Source organism: Acanthochromis polyacanthus, chromosome 16, assembly GCF_021347895.1.
Source record: "Acanthochromis polyacanthus isolate Apoly-LR-REF ecotype Palm Island chromosome 16, KAUST_Apoly_ChrSc, whole genome shotgun sequence".
NCBI lineage: Eukaryota > Metazoa > Chordata > Actinopteri > Pomacentridae > Acanthochromis > Acanthochromis polyacanthus.
The window spans coordinates 788298-813828 of NC_067128.1; the positions used below are offsets into that span (position 1 = coordinate 788298).

Genomic DNA, 25531 nt, shown 5'->3' on the forward strand with positions numbered 1-25531 from the left:
AGGCAGAGATCCTGTAGATGTAAATAGTGACGATGAACGGGTGAAACTTTATCTTGTTTAGAGATCAACATGAGTATCATAAAAATCTGTGACAGTCAGAGCGGAAATCCACACCAACACAGTCTGCCTGCATATAAACACAGCTACGAGTAGACATAACAGAGGAGCTGCTCTCAGTGAAGCTGAAGATAGGCTGGGTACGCTCTGAGCGCGCAGACGGACATGATGCTGGTGAGTTTATCCGTCTTTAACCGTTCACCATCAGAAGATTAGATCAGTGTGAGTCTGATTAGGCTGGATGGTGCTGCATTTCACTCCAAATGTAGTCATAAAACTGAGAAGTGATGATGACTGAATGCTTGTTAGAGTCGTTCATTCACATAATAATTATTAGAGTCATGCTGCTGGTGAGTCTCATTAAGAATCAGAGGAATGAATCACAGGGTTTGATTTCAGTTTGATTGGATGAAACATGCATGAAATGTTAGTGCAGGTTTGGACTCCACATGTCATACTGTAGTCTTACAATTAATAAACGAGAGATCAGTGAGATTTTCTAGTAATTCAGAACAATTAATAAGGGCATGCATTCACTAAATAATTGATCCAGTTCTGCTGCTGGTGAAGCTTCATGGACGCTCTTCTTATCCTCACCTCTCATTAAGAATCAGAAAAATGAGTTTGAACTTAAGTTTGATCGGAGGGGATCATGTTTTATGAGGTATTAATGTGGCCTTTGACTCTGTCTACTACAATCACACATACTGCGAAGGACATGAGGACTATTTTCAGCCTTTTTGGCTGGAACTCCTTTGTCTTTGCAGCAGCTAAAAACAGGAACTCCTCAGAAACCCTCAAACTTTCAGCAGCTTTTGGCAGCCTTCAGGTCTGACAGACTTGGAGCAGTTTGTAGAAGAAGAGTTATGGTTAGTAGTTAGCTGTAGTTAGTGGTCCACAGTTCCATCTGAGAGGAGGAAGAAGCTTGTTGATGGTTCTAGGAAGCAACTGGTTTCAGTTATTTCATCCAAAGGGTGGCAACCCAACATTTAGTTTAGGATGCCGATGAGTTTGAGTTTCATGCAGAATTCTGTAAATTTTGGCTTTTTTCTTCTGCTTTTTTGCACACACACATGTATGCAAATCTAACTGTAACTGCAACAATTTCTGAGAGAAATGGAGCAATTTCATGAAAAAATTCCAGGGGTGCCAATACTTTCATCCACGGCTGTGTATTCACACACTTTCTACTCCTCATGCACATTTTTTTCAGTTTCAATTCCGTTTATTTGAAAGGAGACAATACAGTTTCATAAACACATGACTACACATGGTTAAAAAAGCCAGAATTATCCAGAAGGCCAGTTTTCATCTGTAGTCCCCGGCCATGATGTAAAAAAGCAGTAAAATACATCACTGACATACTTTTCACTCACATGTTCTTTACTTTTGTACTTTCATGTCTCTCAGTTCCTGCTCTTAGTCAGCTCATATTTGCAAATACAAACTGGTTCTCAAATCTTTTTACCTGGAAAGTAAAGGTCAAATAACATAAAACTAACAATATGTGACATTTTTTTGTATTTCAAAACGCACTGAGACAGATTCAGGTCCTGCTGCTGCTTTCCTTATCCTCTTACTGATGAGCAGCAGAGTCAGAGCAGGGATGGAAGCTTCATGCTGTGTCCAGATGTCAGCTGAAGAACGTGACACATATCTGAGATTTTCTTGTCATTCAGTTTTCAGGAATAGATAATAAGGCGGTGCAGTCACTTAATGATGAATTATTTCATGCTGTTTGTGAGCTGGGCTGCTTTACTCATCTTTAAGTCTATTTTTAATCTAAGTTTGATCAGATGGGATCATGTTGAAACATCAGTGGAGGTTCATCCTCTACTCTTATCAATAGAAAAGGAAATGAGAGACATCTGAAATGTTCTGATAATTCAAAATATAGATAATAAGGTCACACATTCACATGATAATTCATAAAGCAGCTAAAGGAGCTCCATGTTCTCCACGTCTCAGAAGCTTCTTGTTCTGTCTGCTGGTTTCTTCTGCAGGTCTTCAGAGCTCTGCTGCTTCTGGGTTTGCTGTCTCTCATCCACTCCACCAGGAGAGGCCATGCGGTGTCGGTGGTGTTGGATCAGGGAGGAGGACTGAGGGGTCAGACTGTCAGACTGCTCCTGGACCCCTCAGTGCTGGGGAGGTCCACCAGCAGCCCTGGATCCTCCGTCGCCAACATGTCGCTGTCCCCGTGGACGTACAGGTGAGGAAAGTCTGATTTACAAACAGAATAAAACACAGTTAACCGTACGGATAGCAGGTGGCCAAGTGCTTAAAAGTACATGGAAAATAAGCAAAGATCTTAAAGCAGTTAGCGTCAGGTTTCAAAGAGCTTCACAACGGCAAAGAAAATGAATAAAAATGATTTAAATGGTAGATTAAAATCATAGAAATAAAATATAATTTAAGCAATAAAATCAGCATGAAATTTTCTGGTAAACAAAGAGATCAAATCACTTTAAAAGTTCCAGAGCATTAAGACGGTTTTTATTCAGCAGTAAAGAAACAAATGAGGCTTTAACCTGACCTGCAGCTTTCTGGAAGTTTCCTCCAGATGTGTGGAGCATAAAAACTGAAAGCTGCTTCTCCATGTTTGGTTCTGGGATCAGACCTGTGGATGGTTCAGACGGTTAAAGGAGGTCACCTAAACCACCCAGAAGGATTCTAAAGTCTGTCCTCTGAGAGACCGGAAGCCAAAGACCGACGAGAAACAAGAAAGGGCTCAAGAAACCCAATCATTCAGTAAATGCCACATTCATAAAGAGCTGGAGATGAAAGAGAAAGTAAAGATGAGACGTTAAAGACGTTGTAGACGTCACCAGTCTGATCTCACTCTGACTTTTCACAGTTTGTGTTCAGAAACCCGTTTACTGCCCTGAGAGAACATCCTGGGACATAAACGGCTAAAAGAACCTGGATGTCATGTGAACATTTAACGCTTTAACAGTAATAAAGAGGATGTTAAAATGAATGCAGAATCTGACAGGTAGCCAGAGCAAACTAACAGAGGAATGGGGTCTGATTTAGATTCATGCAGCAGCTTTCTGGAGTTAGCATGAAGCTAAAGCCGAGTCAGTAAAAAACAGACATCAGTTCAAAGAAAGTAACGAACATGCTGTATTTCTCATCTTCTTATTAGTACTGTTGTTATTGTTTATTTTTCAGAGGATCAGCATCAGACAGGGAATTCTAAACTTTTGTGTTGTTGTTTATGTTTTTTTTTACAGTGTTTACATGTCCATCTGTAAAAACAAGTAATCAGATTACCATTTTAAAATTACAGTTCTTAGATGTGGAAATTATTCACTGTTTTAACAGAGTTTTAAAGGGGTAACATGAATTCATACTTTACTGATTATCATCTCCATTCTAAACATAACAGTAAATCCTTTAAATGTTTGTTTAAAACTTTACATTTTTTACAGTGTAGAAGACGTGCCAAGAGCTAAAAAAGCGTTTCACATCGTGTCTGAGCATTTAAACTTAATCTGAACGCAGTAAATACACGTATAACCTGATGAAACTAATGTCAGACTGATCTGGTTTTAGTGATTTATTTTTGCTGAAAGAAGCTTCACTGAACATTTCAGCTCATTCAGGTTCCAGTTCTTCACCTTTTCAGTCCATTAATCCAGTTTCTTCTTCCCTTTCATCCAGAGACTCCTTCGTGGCGTCTCGTCTACCCAGACGGATCTCCCAGGCTCACTGTCTGACCTCCGGCTGTCTGAACCTTCAGGGTGGAGAAGATGCAGCTCTGGAGGCCAAACCCATCTACTACCAGGCTCTGGTCTTCTACAGGTCAGCGCTTCACTCTGCACCTCCTTCTCCTCATTTAAAAAGTCCAGTTAACTCACTGAGGATGTCAGTAAATTAGAAACCAGTTTTCTCCTTAAAATAGATGTTAGAGTGGAGTTTAATGAGAGCAGAGAGGTTTGATCTGCTCCCACCATCAGACGCACAGATGCACTGATTTAAATCAGAATATACAATTTAACAGCTTTTTTAATAAATTCAGATTTTTTTTAAACATGTTAATGTCAGTATTTGTAAAACACTAATTTAAGTATATTAAACTTAAAATTGTGTTTAGTTTAAAGCCAATTGGTTTTATTTAAACTCTATTTAAGTTGACGTAATTTACTAAAATTATCTAGTTATGTTGTTTTTTTCTTTTTCTGTCTTGAGTTCAGGATTTCAAGTCCTCTCCACAATCTTAATAATAATAACAGCAATAATAATGATTTTTATTTGTAATGCACTTTTCATTTCTCCAAATTCTCAAAGGGCAACATTAAAGATAGAAAAGGATGAAAACAAAACAACCAGACAAAACAAAAGCAAAAAATAAACATTTCAGGGACATGTTGAATTAAAATTCATTCAGATTCAGAAAGCTTGATTTGTCTCCAGGGAGCAATTAAATAAATGAGCATGTGAAAATGGGATTAAAAACAGTCCTCAGTGTAACTCCATTAGAAGTCGTGACAGTGCTACAGTTTTAGCCGGTATAAGTGGATGTCGTCTGTATTTATTGGCTTCATATCACCTGCAGTAAACAGAAAAACGTTGCTTTTAAAGAAGCACCAGTTCTTCTTCGTACACCTGCAGACGGTCTTTAACAAACTTCCTCCATGGATTTGGTCTGAATCTCTTAATGTCTGACTCCATGAGGTTCACATTAAGACTCACTGCTTTCATCACTGAGTTCAGGTCTTTATGCTGCTGGCGCTGCTTCAGGACCAATAAAACATTCGGTTTATGAAGTTATGTGATAAGAATAAACACATCCGGGTGCAGCTGATAACTGGAGTCTGTTTCAACCAACTGCATCTTCACTGGAAGCCATTTCTGTGTCCTTTGTCCTCTGTAGCTGTGGAAAAAAGGCAGAAAATGCCAAAAACCTGTCGTTTAAACATCCTCAAACGCCCCAAGAACACAACATGTGCACAGTGCTGCGTCATTTTAGGGAAACATAAAGTTCATTTCTATGGAAGAAGCAGCATCATGACGTTGTTATCATCAATCTGGGTTGTTGTTTTTATCACTGGGTTGTTGTTTACATGCACACTAACCACAAATATTCCCAGTTTCACTCTGTGGAAAGAGGTTCATGATAGAAAGCATGCAGTACACGAACACTAAAACTTTATTTTCAGAAGTTCTACAGGGTAAACGTAGCTGTTAATGGGTGTGAAAATCCATTTATTGTGGCCTCAGCAGTGGGAATAAAGACAACCAAAGCTAACTGTGCAGTGGTGTTAGAGAGGCTTCATCTGCAGCTGTTAGTCATCTATTAAACCAAACGGAAATCCACAGAACTGAATTAAGCTGATCGAATAACCACAGCTAATTGCTTTTTATTTCATCTCCGTCCATCCCGTCTTCCACTGCAATCAGATTCAATGAGATGTAATAATGCTGGGATCGTTTCTAACCCGATAACTTCATCTCTGCAGAGTCCCGAGGCCGAGTCGCTCCACCAAAGCAGGAAAGAAGGCGAAGAAGAAGAAGTACGACCTGCAGCTGGGGACGGAGATGATCCCGGTGGGCTGCACATGTGTGAGGCCCAGCGTGGTCCCGCAGCAGTAACACGCCAACATGACTCCTACAACACGCTATGAGGGGGGCTTTATCCACATCAGACTTCTACTGAGGGTTTTCTAACTTATCACTGATTTAAATCATCAATATTAATATTAATTTCCTAAAGGTCCTTAAGGTCCTCGTCTTACATCAGAGTTCTGTTCCTACGGTGTGACGTCAGTCAGAACTCTGGTTAAAATGTAAACTAATCTGTTACTGCATCACGATATCAATCAGTTTACATGTTTATACAACTACAGTAACACAAACAGTCGTTAGCTCACAGTGAAACAACTCTGTAGGAAAATACCAAAGAAAATGTAAACCGTGAGTCTGACTGATGCTGGGAGCCATGATGAAGTTAGTGAATATAGAATAATCCAATGTGGAGGCAAATGGAAACAAAGCCGTCTGATTGCACCATGTGACCACGTATTCATCAGCCAGCTGGTTCCAATAAACGAGTTCCAGTCTAACGACGTAAGTTGTGGACGTCGTAAACCAAGGACCTTATCTATCCATCCATCCATCCATCCATCCATCCATCTATCCATCCATCCATCCATCCATCTATCATCCATCCATCTATCCATCCATCCATCTGTTAATCCATCTATCATCCACCTATCCATCCATCCATCCATCCATCCATCCATCTATCATCCATCCATCCATCCATCCATCCATCCATCCATCCATCTATCTAGTCTTTATTTAACTTATCCCTTAGTATCTGAATACCCTGATAGTAGGGAAGACTTTCTTTCTGCCCCCTGGTGGTGAAAATCAGTTTAGTGCAGCTTTAATGTAAATGTAAAATACACAACCTGGATGTTTTCTACAGTAGTTAAACTCATGTGTGCAGCTTTACCAGGTTATCTATATTTTCAGATGATAGTGTACACTTTTTCTGTGGATACATGTGTTTTATATATTATGTCTGATGTTTCATTTCATATTAATCCCATTCTTATTTTATTGTACACATGAATATTATTTTGCAAAATGTACAAACAGGTGGAAAATTAAACGAAAAACCAACATAAGAGCAGTTCTAATGTTTCTTTGCACTGAATCTCCAAGTTTTGGAAACTCTGCTGAAGGGATGCAACAATAATACTACAGATATATATACTGTACATATATACATTATTTTTTTGCTAATGTCTTTCTGTATTTGGGTTTTACAGGACTAATGTGTCCGTATGGTGTTTTTTTATGCTGGAAGACACCATCAGTGTTTTTGACATCACAAACCTAAAGAACCAATCCTGTCAGCCTGCAGGGTTGAGCTGTCAATCAGTATTCTTCTTCAGCATGTGTGGCTAAATCATTCTAATATTAAAATGTGTTGTTGTGTACGTAGTTTTATAGTGTTTAAGCCGAATCAGAGGTGAGCTGGTGTGCTGGAGCTGCAGCGAGTGGGGAGAGATCAGTGGAAAGTAGAAACTTTATAGATCTGCACCTTCTAGAGGAAGCAACAGAGTAGAGTTACATCTAAACCATTTTAAAGCAGGAAGGGATCATTTTCAGGTTTAACCAATGACTGGAGGAGCCTGACAGCTGAGGACAGGAATGAGTCTCTGTTTGAACAAACGGGACCCTCACTGGAAGTCATTTCCTTTCTCCTCTGTTGCTGTGGAAGACATAGCCAAAAACTGGCTGATTAAACATCCTAAAACACCCCAAGAGCAGAACATGTGCACAGCGCTGCATCATTTAGGGAAACACAAAGTTCATTTGTTCACAGCCTGACTCTGAGATCAGATCAATCTGCTGCAGCTGTGTGACTGAGCTCAGCTGTGTGCCGTTACCAATCAGCTGGACGGGATATAAGGAGGGGTCTAACAGCTGTTCTGTTGGTGTGGGTAGGAGACATGGAAGGTTTGACACCATCAGTCAGCCTTCTTTCCACAAACCGAAGCGTCTTTATGAACCCAGCACGTCTTTCTTTTTGTTTTGGGAATGTTTTTTTCTTTTGAGGGGTTTCAGTTTTTGTTTTTTTTTCTCCCACTTTTGGTAGATTTAGTGGGGGGTAGTATTATTTAACCATACCCTGTCCCCTTTTAGACCACACACCCTGTTTTCTGTTTGTTTGTGCAGTTTTTGTTCGTTTCAACCCGTGAATAAATTTAGTTTATTTAGTTTGTGTGAGACCTGGGGGGGGGGGACGTAACACATTTCTATGGAAAAAGCAGCTTCATGAGGCTGTTGGATTTTAAGCACAGGTGATTCACCTGCTTAGCATTTGTTTACATGCATACTAATGACCAAGATTCACTGTTTCACTCTGAGTAAAGAGGGTTTGATTAAAAAGCATGCAGTACAAGAACACTAAAACTTAATTTTCATCGTTTCTAAATGCAAACATAACTGTTACTGGGTGTGAAAATCCATTTTATTGTGGCTTCAGCAGTGGGAATAAAAAGAAAAGTGAACTAAGAGGTGTCAGAAAGGAGAATGTACTGGATGTGTTTGACTGAAGTTAGACCATCAGAAAACTGTGTAAACTATATTAACCAGAACAAAACACGATTTCATTCAAGCGTTTTTTACTGACCATGCCTAGTAGATACAATCAATCCATCCTGGAAGATATACAGCGACACACACTCACAGCAGTACAAAGCCCACGTTACGACTCCCCGTTACAGTGCAAACATTTTAGACGTTCAAGTCGGTGTGACTCAACAACCGCATGTCATCGTTCTGTTTAAATTCCACGGAACAATCAGAGCTCAGAGTCCTCTCCAGAAACCAGACTGTGAACTTCTGCTGTTTCTCTCTGCTCGTGGTGTTATTGTTGGTTTTTCTGTATGTTCCACCGTCCTTTCTCGGATGCGTATGTGCTTTGAGTTGTGCTTAAAGAAAGAAGAGTGCAATCAGTGCTCTAAACCTAAGAGACTCTAAAGCATGTCACTGATCTACGACTACACTACAGATAAAGGTTCACAGAGAGCCCCACGGTGGCAGAACAGCACAACTTCCTCACTTTTTAAGCTTATTTTTTAGTTTGCCTTCAACTCCCCCAGAGCTGAAGAGAAAGAAAGGAAAGAGCGCTTCTTTGTTTCGTATTCATAAAGCCTTCAGTGAGCTCAGCTTAGCGTCCCGACAGACGAATTAGCAAGAGAGCTAAACCAGTTTTTATTCTGAATCCTTGTGTGGTGTTTTCTGTGTATGATACATGAGAATCCTCCTGGGTTTGTGTTTTGAGTTGTGTGAACAGGGCTCTCTGTGTGCGGTTTAATTCAAGCACAGCATACAGTTAGTCAGATTACAGCTCTCTGCTCTTTAGTTTCAGTCTAACTGGAGTGAAACTGTGTCTGACTGAAACACAGCTAAGCTAATGATGCTAAAATACAACGCAGGCAATTCTACTTTCCTCCTGTCCGACCGAAACCGCAGGAACAGAGAGCTCTATTCTGATCTTTGACCTAACAATCACTGCTGTTAAAACCTGCAGATTTTTGTGTTGCTGTCGCCCCAGACCCCCCCACCCTTTAGAAAAAAGACTCATTTCAACATCAAGAGTTTGGAACTTTGTACAGCTTGTTCACAATCATCACAGCAGACATCAAATACGAAAACTCGCCTTTTTTCCTTGTGTTCGGGTTGCTGTTGCTGAGTTCCGTCTTAATCTTTTCTGCACTGTTTTGAATTCTTTTTATTTATTTTTTTCAGACTCAAAAACTCCCCGGTCTCGCTGTTTTTTTTCTCTTTCAGCGTGACTCGTCTACCGGCAGGCCTCCTCCTTCATCTCCTTGTTCTTCCTCACCTCTTCGGCGTGTTTGTCCTGAAAAACCAACATCAGATCATCAGCATCCATGAATGCATCTGCATTAATGACAGAGGGAACGGCTCGGTTCTGTTCATACAGATCTGAGCAGCAAATGGGACTGATCATCTAATATTCATGATTACTGGTGAACAATGTTAAAATAGAATGATTTATGATAAGAAAAATCTGCTTCATTTGCTCTGAAGAACATATTAGGTCTCAATATAACATTGTTGGTTAAATATGCCTGTAAATATGTGACTAAAGCAGGAAAAACAACAATTAAATGTTGGAATATTCCCTGAAGTGTCTCTGCAGGTTACCAAGCAACCGCTCTGAGGAAAGAAGTAGAACACAAGAAACAGCACTTTATGGCACAATAAAGACGCACTGTAAAAAAACTAATGATGGAAAACTTGATTTGTCTCTGCTTGATGACTTTCCTTCATGTCTGCCCTCATAAGTCCAGATAAAGGGTTGCAAAATGACCACAGAGACACACAAAATGGCCACAAAAAGACAGAAAATGGCCATAAAAATGAACAAAATGACCACAGAGACACACAAAATGGCCACAAAAAGACAGAAAATTACCACATAAAGACTGAAAACAGCCATAAAAATGAACAAAATGACCACAAAAAGACTGAAAACAGTCATGAAAATGCATAAAATGACCATTAAAATGTTTTTTAGTTTAAGTGATTGTTTCCATAATACATAACGGTGGAATTTGAAGCACAAACTGGGCGTTATGAAGCACAAACTGGGCATTATGAAGCAGAAACTGGGTGTTACGAAGCAGAAACTGGGCGTTATGAAACAAACTGGGCGTTATGAAACAAACTGGGCGTTACGAAGCAGAAACTGGGCGTTACTAAGCAGAAACTGGGCGTTACTAAGCAGAAACTGGGCGTTACTAAGCAGAAACTGGGCGTTATGAAACAAACTGGGCGTTATGAAACAAACTGGGCGTTACGAAGCAGAAACTGGGCGTTACGAAGCAGAAACTGGGCGTTATGAAACAAACTGGGCGTTACGAAGCAGAAACTGGGCGTTATGAAACAAACTGGGCGTTACGAAGCAGAAACTGGGCGTTACGAAGCAGAAACTGGGTGTTACGAAGCAGAAACTGGGCGTTATGAAACAAACTGGGCGTTATGAAACAAACTGGGCGTTATGAAACAAACTGGGCGTTATGAAACAAACTGGGCGTTATGAAGCAGAAACTGGGTGTTACGAAGCAGAAACTGGGCGTTACGAAGCAGAAACTGGGTGTTACGAAGCAGAAACTGGGCGTTATGAAACAAACTGGGCGTTATGAAGCAGAAACTGGGCGTTATGAAGCAGAAACTGGGCGTTATGAAGCAGAAACTGGGCGTTACGAAGCAGAAACTGGGCGTTATGAAGCAGAAACTGGGCGTTACGAAGCAGAAACTGGGCGTTACGAAGCAGAAACTGGGCGTTACGAAGCAGAAACTGGGCGTTATGAAGCAGAAACTGGGCGTTACGAAGCAGAAACTGGGCATTACGAAGCAGAAACTGGGCGTTATGAAGCAGAAACTGGGCGTTACCTTCTCCTGAAGCCTCTCCAGCATGGCTGCCAGCAGAGCCTCCCTGTTCTCCTTGTTGGCCTCCATCTTCTGCTCCAGCTTCTCCTTGGCGTTCTTGATGAAGTTGTTGTTCTCCTCAAACGCCTTCTGGATCACCTCGCGTTCATGTTCCCTCTTCTCAGCCAGGTGCTTCAGCAGCTCGGCCTCCTGACACTAGAGGGCGATAGAGGACTTTAAAGCTCAGCAGGAGGTTTTTATTTTAATCTTTACCTGCTCTGACCTGCAGACTGAATCTTCTCTAATCCTGACAGGAAACAGAAAACTGTCAGACCACAGAAAATGTGCTGTAAATATCAAAAGATGGTAGAAAAACAGACGGTAAAATGATGAGTCTTCCTCTGCTGTTTTTAGCTGTTTCCATACAGTCGAGTACATTTGAAGAGGATTTTTAGAATGTCACACAGAAAAACTGAAAATGTGAATTAGGCGTGTTTAAAATGGATAACTGAGGCTGCGTTGTGTCGTCAGAAGGTGGCGATAGAGACTTCTTCTACACATGGATGGAATAAAAAGAGCAGAAGAAGATGGAAAATAAACCAACTACTAAAAAATCCAAAAGAAGCAAACTAAACTTTATCTGTCTGGCATTTTTCTGTGTGTATACTGGCAACAAATTCTATTCTAAGATTCTTTATTTATTCATTCCTGTCAGCTCGAAATGGTCTGAATTCCAAAAGAAATAAGGAAAGAAAGAAACCCCCAAACTGAAAAACAGTTTCTGGTGTCACAATCAGAGACCGTCTCAGTTAAACTCAGCTCTGGTTATTATCAGATCATCTGGAATTCATTCACATTTCAGAAACAAAAATGTCTTTTTTTTCTTTGTTTTCTTAAAACCAAAATTTAGATTTTCATGATTTTTTTTCTGGTGTAAGAATCAAAAAACAATCTTTTTTTGCTTTTTTATTTGGAAACAGAAGTCATGTGACTTTATTGTTCTGTGATTTTAAGCTCAAAGCAAAACAAAAACTCCATAAATGAAACAAAGATTCTGTTTCATTTTGACGATAGAACGGTGATAAAGTTTTTCAAATTTGGCTTAAAATTAAAGAACAAAAAGCCAAATGAAAAACAAAAATAAATCAAAATACTTCAGTGGTTTTTAAACGTTGGTTTAAAATGAACACGTCAAACGGTTTCTACACGGTCGGTTTGAAAGTAGGAAGACAAACATTTTGATGTTCAGCAGTCAGGAGTCAAAGAGTCCATCAGTGATGTGAGTTAAACAGAACTTATTTAATAAGTGTTTTCTCTCCAGTGAAGCAGATTAACTCCTGAAAAGTCAAAGTCAGTTGAGAACAGAAACGTTCTAAAAACGGAAGAAGTTTCTTTTCCAATTTTGCTGTTATTTTCTGTTGACTTTTTCTGATACAATATTTTAAATTAGACACACAAACCTGAAGGAAACCTAGTTTGACTTGTCTGTTTTGTCTATTTCATTTGAATGATAATTACTGTACATCACTGAGACACATGTTTGGTTCCTGTTTTGTTTACCACCAGATCTGAGGTCAAACTCTGCTGTACTTCCTCCTCTCTGCTTGATGAATCAGAGTCTTTGTCCTCGTCTGACCGTCCTTCTACTTTCATGTCCCTCTTTTCATCTCCCACCTTTCCTCCCTTCCTTCCCCTCCAACCCTCCCTCCTGCTCCACTTTCATCCGTTTCCACCTTTTTTTCTGTCGGGCTGATAAATCACACATCAGACAAAGAGCGTTTGACAGCATGTGAATGAACTACAAACAGCTGAGGGTTGTTGGGTTACAGCTCTGGGTTTGGGTTTCTGCTGGATGTGAGGATCTTAACCCCCCCCCCCCCCCCCCCCTCACCTTTCGCCTCTCCTCGGCCGCCTCCAGCTTCTTCTGGATCTCCTCCAGGGACGGGTCGCGGCGCTGGGGCATGGAGGTGTTGAGTTCTGGCACGCCGTCAAAGGACGGAGGCTTCAGGATGACCTCGAAGGCCTGGCCTGACGCTCGCTTGTTCAGCTCGATCACCTCCACGTCTTTGATGACGCACCAGCCCAGGTCCACCGCATCTGAGGGTTGGATCCAGTCCTGGTTAGTCATCTGCTCAACCTGTAATCCTCACATTTAGTTTATCTGAGTCCTACAGCACCCAGAATGATTGGGGTCCGTAAATAGTCAGGGCACAAAGTGACCACAGAAAAACACAAAATGACTCAATAAGACAGGTAATTATCCTGTAAAGACATATCATCATATTATAGGATGTCATTCTTGACTATTTTTTGTTAGTCTTTATTTTACCAGGTAAGCTGGTAAAAAAGTTGAGAATAATTTCTCATTTATGATGATGACCTGCTAAAAGGGCCCCAGCAGGAAGAAAGATAACAAATAAACACACACGTGTTAAAACAGAGATTAAAAACACCCTAAATTAATGCTGTTCTGTAATTATGGATCATTTTCAAGTCATTTTGGACAGATTTTTAGACATTTTGGACAGTTTTCTTGTCGTTTTCAACAAGTTTTATGTCAGCTTGGATCTTTTCTTGTCATTTTGGATCAATTTTGGGTCTTTGGGATAATTTTTGTGTCATTTAGGACAAATTTCATGTCATTCTGGACTAATTTTCTGTAATTATGGTTCATTTTCAAGTCATTCTGGACAGGTGAATACTGTGGTACTTTCTGTAACATTGTAGTGATATCCAGTCATTTTTTATTATAAGGGATTGTTTCTATAAGATATAATCATGGAATCTGTGAAGACATGATCATGATGAACAGAAATACATAAGTTTTTTTTACTTTTAATAAAAATGTATATAGATATATCCCATGGACTCCCTCAGTTACATACTGACCATCACCATCCTCTGTATTGTCGTTAATGTTGCTGAGTGTCTCTTACCTTCTGCCTTGTACGTGGGTTTTTCTGCAGTCTGTGGGTTCAGGCAGGAGCAGAACAGAGACACCAGGGGGAGCTCTTTGACCTTCTCTTTATAGGCTGAGGACACAAACATTTAGTTGACTCAAAGTGAACCATGAACATTCAGGGAGCAGTGCTGTAACTCTCCTCCTGCACCACCTTATAATAGCAGTCATTGTAAAGACAGGATGCAGTAAACAGGCAGTAAATGTGGTGCAGCTTGCAGTAACGCAGCGCTGCGAGGTGAGCGTGTTTCTGCTGCGACTGCATTTACCTGCCAGAGTCATCTTCTCACTGCGTCTGCTGCTCTCCAGGGATGCCGAAGATCCGTCTCACTGCCAGAGACACAAAGACGAAGGCTTCAAAGGTCACATAATGAATCAGAGGAGACACTCCATCACCTCTAACCAGGTCCAGCTCCACCAATCAGAGCGCAGCGCTCTGATGCATGCCTCTCAGTGGACCGTCTGCACACGAGCTGCTGCTGAAGCTGCTGCTTTGACCATCACAGTCACCACCAAGGACAGCAGGAACCAATGCGGCAAAATAAATGCAGTTTTGTAAAAGCTGCTGAGTCCTCTGGTGTCAGTGTGTGATGATGTGCAGGGGCTTTTATCACGCCCCAACATTCACCAAACCTCATCAGACCCTCACTTATTCTTTTGTTTTGGTAGAATTTATGACTTAGGCCTCATTTTCTCCTCCTGTTTGGTTAAGTTTAGGCACAAAAACCTGACTAGACTTGATTAAGTTTAAGAGAAGATCATGTTGGGGTTAAAACACCCCCCCATGTTTAAAAGGACGAACCTCCAGCGACGGAGACAACAGGGACGACACCAGATAACAGTCTCATGACGTCTACTTTAGGTTTATGAGTCTGTTAGACTACATTAGACGCTGAAAATGATGCTTAAGGATACAAAGCATGTGAAAATGTGATGACAAGAGGTTCTAACAGAGCAGTAGTGTACGGTGAGGTGGAGTTAGACCAGGCTCCATGTACGGTAGGTTTGTTTTACCGATCTACCCATGTGGGAAAACGACACATATGCACTAAAAATGAGGGTAATTCTGACCAAAACCAATGATTAAAGTATCCATCCAATCAATCCGCTACTCCTGCTGTCCCACAGAGGGTCACCAGGGGGCGGTACATGGTAGAGATAACATAAAGAGATACTGAACTAGAACACTCACAGCCAACCAACAAGGAAAAAACACCACAGCGCCCAACATGAAGGCTTCAGGCCACCAGCAGGTCCAAACCGGAAGCTTCTTGCTGTAAATGTGACCACTGCCTGATCACACACAGACAGCAGCATTTTAACATCAGTGTCTTCTTCAAATATGAGTAAAATTCACTCCTTCAAGGGGACATTTTAACAAATTTAGAGCTTTAAAATTCTGAGAGCGACTCCTTAAGGCCACTACACACTGTGACCAAAGATACCAGCGGGGAGAGAACGGTGGAGATATCTGAGAATGAAGTAGAAAATAATGGTTTTATTAAATTCATACATGGCATGATGAAAATATAAATGGCTTCCACTGGACAATAAGCAAGAAGAAATAAAATATCAACATTAAATAATAAAGTCAAATGTAACTATAGAACAAAACAATATTAAAACTGACAAAGGAGGCCAGATGTATAGAATATAGGAGGTAAATGAGATGGAATAAGAACCAGGAAATAGAATAAATATGTCAGTCGGTTCTGCTTGTTCAGCTGAATGGAAATGAACCTACTGACAGACATGAAGCTACTAAAGTCACCATTAGAGGCGACCAAACCAGAAACCTGCTTCACATCCTGCCTCACACTCCTGAAACACTGAAGACTGAAACAACCGCGAGAAAAACACAGGTTTGGGGGTAAAGGGGATTTTTCTTATTTTGTGCCGCAGTGAATCACAGCCAGGAGCAGCAGCTGTAAACCTCTGATAGAATAAAAAACAGGACAGCTCCTCCACCTGCTGCTCCAAACCTCTGACTGCTGCAGGATGTCCATACGTCTCTGAAGTCAGCTGTTGTTCCTTACAAATGACACTCACTGACAACTTGAAGGAAAGAAAACACAGATCAGCAGTAATTCTGTTGTGTTTTGATCTGAGGGAGATGAAGTGGAGGCAGAGAAACGGCAGAATCCTGCAGCAGACTCCATCACCGTCTGTCTGTCACATGGTCTCAGCAGCGCTGAACTGATGGACATCTGAAGCTCGTTACCAATCTGTCTGAGAGGCTTTCTAGCCTTTGAAACCTTCAAACCAAGCGGACAAACCTGGATAATGAGCAGCAATGATTTCCCTCAATGGCCGAGGCTCACAGCATCGATACCAGATAAATAGATATCCCCCTCCATCATACAAGGATCATTCCAGAACAGGAGCACATAAAAATGAGCCGTCTCTCTTCCAGGTTTCTGCTAAATATTGATCAATAATAGGTACTGATTGTCTCATCTTTATTCCATGTTTCTGTGTTGTTGCTAACCCTACTCTAATCCATGCTAATGTTAGCTTTCTCTCAGCAGTAGAAGCTAGATATTTAGCTAGCTGTTACTGCTGACCACTGATGGAAAACAGTCCAAAGAATGAGTCTGATCCTGATAATATGAGGTAGAGAGAGACATTCAATCAAGGCTGACAATGGATGAAAAGATGGAAAATAGAAGAGAGGACATAGCTTTGATCTACACATTCTGTAGGAACACTGTTGGAGGATGGAAACGATAAAACAAGGCAGAAAACGACAGAAACAAGGCAGAAAACGACAGAAACAAGACGTCATCTACAGGTTGTGCTAACATGTTGTTGGACACGTTCCATGAATAATAATTATTTAAAATATTATGTTGATTAAAAAAATGTTCCCACAGTTAGAGACATGAATGAAAAAATAAAACCAAAAAAATGAGATTTAAATTAAATTCTAACTGTTTTATTAGAGATCCAGTTTGGTCATCAGGGGGTGGACGAGAGAAAAATGGGATTTTAGGGGAACTCCAGAATTATTTTGTATTTTAAAATGTTACAAACATTCTTTTCTCCTTTTTTTTTTTTTAGATTTGGTCTCAGGACAAGAACATTTACACACTACTGCATGTTTTAGGGTTTAATACGTGGATTATTGGGGATTTAGACGTTATCTTCTGCTTGAACTCTGCTTTTTGTTCCCTAATTGTAGAGTTTTTCACCTCATGAGAATCCAGGAGATAAAAGTCCAGCCTGTTGACATTTCCTTGGTCTGCTGCTCACATTAATTAGGTCTGCTTTAATTCTGGAAACCGTTTACATACAGAAGCTCTGACCATGTGGACACGCAGCAGAATCAGGTCCACGGTGGACGATGGAGAAACTCTTCAGCTGCTTAGAGCCGTTTTCCACCACAGTGGTTTCCATAATTGAATCAAACATCTGGAATGGGAGGTTTCTGCTCGAGTCAAAGAAATCCTGATGCAAACTGCTGAACGATTCAAAAACGTATATTTAATGATGCCAAAAATGCAGAGATTGATAAAAACTCTTCATTTGCATCATTTAATAGAGTTGCTCTTAATGTTTCTGCTGTTATTGAGCTCAATGGATGATATTTCAGGAAGATAACTGATAAATGATGCTGCGCTGTAAAACACAAACTAAAACTAATAATTTATGTGTGATCATTAAATGAAACCATTTTACTGTATTTAAATCATCAAAAAAATATACAAATTTTATAGATATGTGACTGATTTTAGGGTTTTATTCCGATCACCGGAACCTTTTCGGAGGTTTTTTTACAGAATAGTTTTTTACAGTGTATTCTAAGAGGCTCAGACTCAGTTTTCGTTTCCTAAATTGCATTTTAAAATGCAGTTTAATGCACACAGACTCCTGTCTTCAGTTCCAGCAGAATCTCATCACGTCTTAATCCAAGCAGGAAATAAAACGTAATCAGATTGAGTGGATGAACCGTGTTCTTCAGTATATCCGCTCTCAGGACTGCGTTTCCTCGTTTAAACACAAGTTATTATATGAAACATTTCACATTAAACCAATCAGTGTCCTGTCATACCAAGATGAGTTTACTGTTAGAACTTTACAAGTTTGTACATCGTAATATTGTGAAAATGTCTTGTTAGAACAATAAACTTAAACTCCATTTTTCTTTCAGCAGCAACACCATGTCGTAGAAAAGCACCGGAGAGAACATTTACCGTTTGTTGCTGAGCTTTACAGGTTCAGCTTCTTACTCCTAGTCCTTATGCTAAGCTAAGTCTGTTCCTTTGCAGTGTAATCCTGCTGCTGTCTGGAACAATAAAAGCTCATAGCTGGAAACGCTGGTAGGCAGACGCCCTGACAGAAAGCTGCTGGAAAATAGAGATTTTTCTGTTTCTACTCGATGAGATTTAGAGGAACTGGAGGTGTCTGAACCGAGCTAACAGCAATTACTGCAGGTTCATGAGAAGAAGGGTTAATAAGGACATCTATCTGTCTGTCTGTCTGTCTATGAGACCTGTTTGTCATTATGCTGCAGAGCTGCAGCTCACCTGACCACCCCGACGTGATCCCTGTGGGATGAACACACACACACACACACACACACACACACACACACACACACACACACACACACACACACACACACACGCTAATCAGGCAGTAAACACACACACACACACACACACACACACACACACACGCACACGCACACGCACACGCACACACACACACACACACTAATCAGGCAGTACACACACACACACACACACGCTAATCAGGCAGTAAACACACACACACACACACACACACACACACACACGCACACATGTTTGTTTTTCTATACCGGTGGGGACTTACCATTGACTCCCATTCATATCTAACTCCTAACCCTAACCCTAACCCTAACCATCACCAAATCAATGCCTAACCCTAAACAAACGTTTTTGCACTTTCACATTTTTTATTAACAACAATATGGCCAAGAAAACGGTGTTGCCACCCGTGGGGACCTCATTTTAGGTCCCCACCGTAAGACAAGTCCCCACCTTTATAGTAAATAGTCAGGTCAAAGTCCCCACCGGTATAGCAGAAACAAGTACACACACACACACACACACACACACACACGCTAATCAGGCAGTAAACACACACACACACACACACACACACACACACACACACACACACACACACACATGCTAATCAGGCAGTAAACACACACACACACACACACACACACACGCTAATCAGGCAGTAAACACACACACACACACACACACACACACGCTAATCAGGCAGTAAACAGACACACACAGACACACACACACAAACACACACACACACACACACATGTTTGTTTTTCTATACCGGTGGGGACTTACCATTGACTCCCATTCATATCTAACTCCTAACCCTAACCCTAACCCTAACCATCACCAAATCAATGCCTAACCCTAAACAAACGTTTTTGCACTTTCACATTTTTTATTAACAACAATATGGCCAAGAAAACGGTGTTGCCACCCGTGGGGACCTCATTTTAGGTCCCCACCGTAAGACAAGTCCCCACCTTTATAGTAAATAGTCAGGTCAAAGTCCCCACCGGTATAGCAGAAACAAGTACACACACACACACACACACACACACACACGCTAATCAGGCAGTAAACACACACACACACACACACACACACACACACACACACACACACACACACACACACACACACACACACACACACACACACACGCTAATCAGGCAGTAAACACACACACACACACACACACACACACGCTAATCAGGCAGTAAACACACACACACACACACACACACACACGCTAATCAGGCAGTAAACACACACACACACACACACACTGGGCTGCTCTCCATCTAATGAAACCACCCAGCAGCAGATCAATGCTTCCTGCAGCACTGAGAGCTGCTCAGGTTCTTGTTGAGTAAAACAAAAAGGCCACAGAGAGAGAACAGCCTGTAAAGGTCTCTGTACACGGCGGGGGGGAACATTTGGAGTTTGTCTTGATGGGAAATTCTGCTGACAGTGAAATCACAGAAACGTTCTTCATTCTACTATTTTATGATCTTCATTCACCGTCCTTCATCTGCTGGAGCTGATTTTACTGTTAGATCAACATTTTCACACCAGGTAAAACGTACTGCAGGAGTCTGCATGATGGCATAATAAAAAGTTTACTAAATGACTACATTAATCAGATTAATCTGCATAACTACCAGCGCTGTGGGGCCATAATAGGCCAAGTTCTGTAATTAATAACACTGCTGGCTCTCAGCTTTATTATGTTAGCTCAGTTGTTCTTTTAATTATGAACACTGCAGGATTTCAGCTTTGATATGGATTATAGCCATTATAGTGTAGATTTGCAGGTTTTTATCCCAAATATGTGAAGTCGTCAGTTAAAATCATCCAATAATCCTGCTGTAGGCTCTTAACCCTGATACTTTCACCATGCTAGTCATAATCATGTGCTTTATAAATACTGCATTAATAAGAAGAAAGTCTTCTGATTTCATTTAGCTACTTTATCTTCTTATACTGTATTCTAAAGATCTTATTTGTTTGAATTTGTTTTCAACGTCTGACCAATTTGACACTGAGGTTTTTTTATTGTAAATGACTTTTTAACTTTGTTGTCCTAAGTCGCTACATAAATAACACTATTATTATTATCATTATTATAATTATTGTTGTAATTTTCTTCCTTCTGTCTATTTGGTCACTTTTTAGATTTCTAATCCTAAATTTTCAGATATATTTGCTCATCTGTTTCCTTGAGATTCATGTCTTCATGCTAAAGATGAAGCCACAGTTAGCTTAGCTTAGCAGAGCAGCAGGAAACAGCGGGAAACTGCCTAGCAACCATCTACTGCTGAATCATTACTGATTAAGTGTAAAAAAATCTGTCTTAGACCTCATTTTGTACAAAATACTTGTATATTTGATGTTTTTAAGCAGTTAGATTTTTGTCACCAGTGGACGGCGCTACGCTAAGCTAGCTGTTTCCAGACTTTGTATTAAGCTAAGCTAACCATGCTTCATATTTAAAACACAGAACTGTGGCCTCGCCCCAGGCCTGAAATCCAGCACGACTTCACCCGACATTCCTCTGAAAGTAGATTCTGTTTCTCATCAAAGTCGAAAACCCAAGAAATGATTCCTTTTTTCAGTTGTGCTGTTGTGTGTGAGCTCACTGAGACAAAAGAAGTTCTAAACATGAATCAGACAAACTGAATGCTGCGTGCAATGATTTAAAATATGGAACATCAAGGTTGAGCTGACTGGATCATGTAAAGGCAGAAGTTCTACACCAGGGGTTCCCAATCTTTTCAGGCCGCGACCCCCAAAATAGGATCATAGGAGACCCGCGACCCCCCCTTTCCCCCACATGTCCAAAAGTAAAAAAGAAACTGTTAAATGTGGATTAGCAGTGTTACGGGTAAACATTTGTCAGTCTAAAACAGCACAGCAGTGCGACGGATTATTCAAAGTTATGAGCAGTGCTGCACAACAATTACTGCGTGTTTGAAGAACTCACCTAATGCGATGGGTGGGCAATATGCACTGAGCAAAGAAGATCCAGTCTCGGTTTGATTTTGGAGACGGCAATTCGGAGATCGTCCTCCACATTAAGTCGAGATCTGTGCTTGTTCTTGATGTAAGTCAGTGCAGAGAAAGTTTTTTCGCATAAGTACGTAGAGCCAAATGGCATCAGTGTGTTCAATGCTGCTGCAGACAGCTGCGGGTACTCCTTCCTCACCGAAATCCAAAACTCATCCAGGCTCTTGGCATCAAAAAGCGCTCTCAGGGTTCGGTCAGATGAAAGTTCAATCAGCGCATCCTCAAAGTCAGATGTCAAATGATTTGTTTTTGCAGTGAACGGGGATCGGATCCAATCATGCCTTTCAGGAGCAGTTTCTTCTGGGAAATACTTTCTAAAATGATCCACAAGAGACTGAAGGTGATCCGCTACAGACGCCCTTACAATGTTCACACTCAAAGCATTTTCTTCAATAAAATCATCCAGCTCAGTAAACATGTCCATATGTCCAGCTTCAGCGCGCTCTCTCCAGCGCTCCAGTTTACGCACAAATGCTTGCACTTTGTCATTGAGGGTCAAAATGCTTGTGTTTTCACCTTGCAGTGACATATTCAACCCATTCAGTTTGCCAAAAACAGATGATAAATACACCAGCCTTGCTACCCAGTCAGGATCAGAGAGGTGTTCTGCGAGAGGTGATCTTTGGTCGGCGAGGAAGATGCGCACCTCTTCCCTCAGCTCACACAAGCGGCTCAGTACATTTCCCCGGGAAAGCCATCTCACCTCTGTGTGCAACAGGAGGCCTTGGTGCTCCGCTCCCATTTCGTTACAGAGGGTTGCAAACAGTCTGGTGTTAAGCGGACGTGATTTTATATAATTCACGATTTTCACTGCTGTGTCAAGGACGTGCTTTAACTCTGCACTCAGTGATTTACATGCAAGGGCTTCTCTGTGTATAATGCAGTGGGTAAAGCAGACGTGAGGGGCAACTTGCTGGACTCGTGCTCTCAACCCCTTCTTTTTCCCCAGCATTGCCCCTGCTCCATCTGTGCACACTGATAAGCACTCACTCCAGGACATACCTTCTTCTTTTAGCTTGCTGTCCAGTTTGTTAAAAATGTCCTCGCCTGTACACGCTCCTTCCAGCGGCGTGCAAAAGAGCATTTCTTCATTAAGCTTCTCTTTAAAAACGTATCTCACAAAAACAAGAAGCTGGGCACAATGCGAAACGTCAGTTGACTCGTCCAGTTGTAAAGTATACTTTCCTTCTTTCACTGCATCAATGAGCTGAGTCTTGATGTCCTGTGCCATCTCACTGATGCGGCGGGATACTGTCCCATCTGACAGCGGGACTTGTGTCAGCTCAGCGGCGGCTTTATCCCCGTGCATGACTCGACTCATCGCCACCGCGGCGGGTTTGATCAAACTTTCTCCAATTGTGTGAGGCTTTTTTGCTTGAGCAATTAAATATGCCACTTCATATGAAGCCCTCTGAGCTTTGGCAGGGATTGTAGTTTGTTTAGTTAGGACCCTCTTTTGCCCTCTTAGTTCTCCCTCCTTTCGGCGAAAAAACTCTGCTGGTTTTGACACAAGTGAAGGATGTTTAGTCGTCAGGTGTCTCAACATTTTCACCGGTTTAAGGCTCTCGTGAGCAAGGACCTCCGAGCACACTACACACTGTGGGTGTTGTATACCATTTACAACGTGACACACGAATCCATACTTAATAAATTCATCCCTGTATTTTCTTGATTTGGATGAAGAAGTGTCCGATTTGTGGGCTTGGCGGGCTCCCACCTTAGCCGCTGCCGGGCGATGCTCTGGCGGTTCTGTGTCGCAGTCCTCCGCAGACTTCTCTGGTGTTCCCACGGTGCTTCCTGCTCTGTCATCAGGCCTTGCCGCTTGCAAATCTGGCTTTTCAACTTCACTCTGTTTTTGAGTTGTGGATATTAGCCACCGTTTCATTTTGATAAAGGTCTTAATCGCAACTTCAGAAAGCTAGCTCTAGCATTAAGATTAAAACGAAGGGCACGTATGCTGCGTCATAGACGTAAACTTCATTTGTAATTGACGTAATGTTAAAATAATAATAACAAAAAAAAAAACTTTTTTTTTCATATAGTTATTTAACTATTTTAAACAGATATTTCAGCAACAAAAAATATATAAAATAAAAATTTAAAGGCCCTCTCGAAAAATTTTTTTCTTTTTTTTTTCTTTTGCTGTTCTGGAAATCATCTCGCGACCCCCACGGAGGGGTACCGCGACCCCCCGGGGGGTCGGGACCCCCACTTTGGGAACCACTGTTCTACACAATGCTGCTGTGAAACTTATTAAAAACGTATTTTACTGGGATTATTTATTTGTGCAGCTAGAATAACTGCATGTGGCTATGATTCATGTGCATGTCAGTGAGCACAAGATTTCCCCGTTAACGAACACCCATAACGAGACGAAGAGCTGGAGGCTTCATATTCCAGACATACATGTTCTTAAAGGACCAGAAAAGTCTCAAAGAACCAGAAATAGAACTTTAATCTGGTGGTGGATTTTAGCTTTTCCTCCGGCACAGAGCTTCATGTCCTGGATGAACCTTCAGTTTACACAAAGTTTATTCTTTCATTCTTATCTCTGCTAGTATTCGGTCCACTGCAGATCTATGCTTTCATGTTTTAAGCATGTGAGGAATATGAACATTTTTATTATGTTTGCATGTGTGTGAGTGTTAGCAATAAAGATTTCTTTCAGGAGAAGCAGCATGGTCCAGCTTAACCCCAAAGTTTCCACATCCAACGTATTAGAACACCAACATTATGAAAATATGAAACAGACTGTAGTGTTTAATGAAACATTAATCTGGGTGGTTTACAGTTTTTTTTCTGCCTCATAGCTGCAGGTAGAAACACATTAATGACTCTCTACCTCCAACAGCTAAACGTGAAATTATTACGAAAACAAAAGAAACTTCTCACCAAGACAAACAAAACTTTTAATCATGATTTTCTGCTCTTCTCGTACCCTGATCTCTGCTAGTATTGGATGCACTGCTGATGGATATTTTCATATTTATGCATGAAAGATAATTTTCCATTACGACTTTATCACACACCCAGTGCACGCTGGTGGGCATCAAGATTAAGGATTTCTTGCAGGAGAAGCAGCATTTTCCAACTTTACCTGAAAGTTTCCACATCTGACATATTATAAAACCAACATTTATGAAAATATTACACGTGAAACACAACTGTGGCATCTTATGAAACATTTCAAATCATTTGCGTGGACGGATTTTACAGAGATTGCTTTTTTCTGCCTCATAGCTGCAGTTAGAAACACATTAATGACCCTGAATGTCAACAGCTAAATGTGAAATTATTACGACACGAAAGAAACCTCTCACCAAGACAAACATGTGAGACAAACTGAACTTTTCACCGTTTTTAATCACAATTTTCTGCCCTGCATCATCCGTTACTCTGCTTCTCCTTTCGTCGTAAATGAACACACCTCTTCAGCACATAAACCCTCTAATCTCCCTCATCTTCACCCTCCTCCTCCTCACATCTCCTCTCTGTCAGGGTAAAACAAAGCTTCATCTGCCCATACGGAGGATCAATAATAGATGGCTGGTTTCCCTCCAGCAGGTTTGTGGGGACACAGAGTCCTCTCTGGCTTCACCAATCAGCAGCAGCCACCGCGTCCTGGCTGCCATCCCCCCCCTACCCTGCTACACCCACCACCACCAGAACCACACAGGTAGGACCCAGACCTGCAGAACACCTGAGAACACAGAGGCCTGGCTGCATGCAGATGTGTGCAGATGTGTGGAGGCTGCTGCAGACTGACTCACCCCCCCGTCTGTCCCGGTGCTCTGAGCTGCTGATGGACCGCCGGTTTCCCCCGTCTGGATGCTGGGATGCAGGCACCGGGCAACAGCATCAGCAACAGCACGGAGGCTGCCTCCATGACATCACCTGGGAGGCGCCCGATTGGTCGGAGGCACTGCCAGCATCCGAGACGACCAGCCAATGGGAGCGCAGAGGG

At 41.4% G+C, this 25531-nt stretch overlaps 2 protein-coding genes across 2 annotated transcripts; one reads left to right on the forward strand and one right to left on the reverse strand.

The window, feature by feature from the left end:
• il17a/f3 (interleukin 17a/f3) lies at positions 1-6556 on the forward strand. Its single transcript, XM_022219596.2, has 4 exons — positions 1-231; positions 2061-2266; positions 3721-3861; positions 5520-6556. The coding sequence occupies exons 1-4, from the start codon at positions 223-225 to the stop codon at positions 5650-5652; spliced, it is 489 nt and encodes a 162-aa protein (XP_022075288.1). The 5' UTR covers positions 1-222; the 3' UTR covers positions 5653-6556.
• Positions 6557-8181: 1625 nt separating this feature from the next.
• Positions 8182-25479, reverse strand: stmn4 (stathmin-like 4). Its single transcript, XM_051936616.1, has 6 exons — positions 25338-25479; positions 14203-14263; positions 13911-14006; positions 12866-13071; positions 10999-11190; positions 8182-9439 (listed from the first exon to the last, which is right to left on the reverse strand). Exons 2-6 carry the CDS (start codon positions 14213-14215, stop codon positions 9380-9382), a joined length of 567 nt encoding a protein of 188 aa, XP_051792576.1. The 5' UTR covers positions 14216-14263; positions 25338-25479; the 3' UTR covers positions 8182-9379.
• Between the last annotated feature and the right edge of the window lie 52 nt (positions 25480-25531).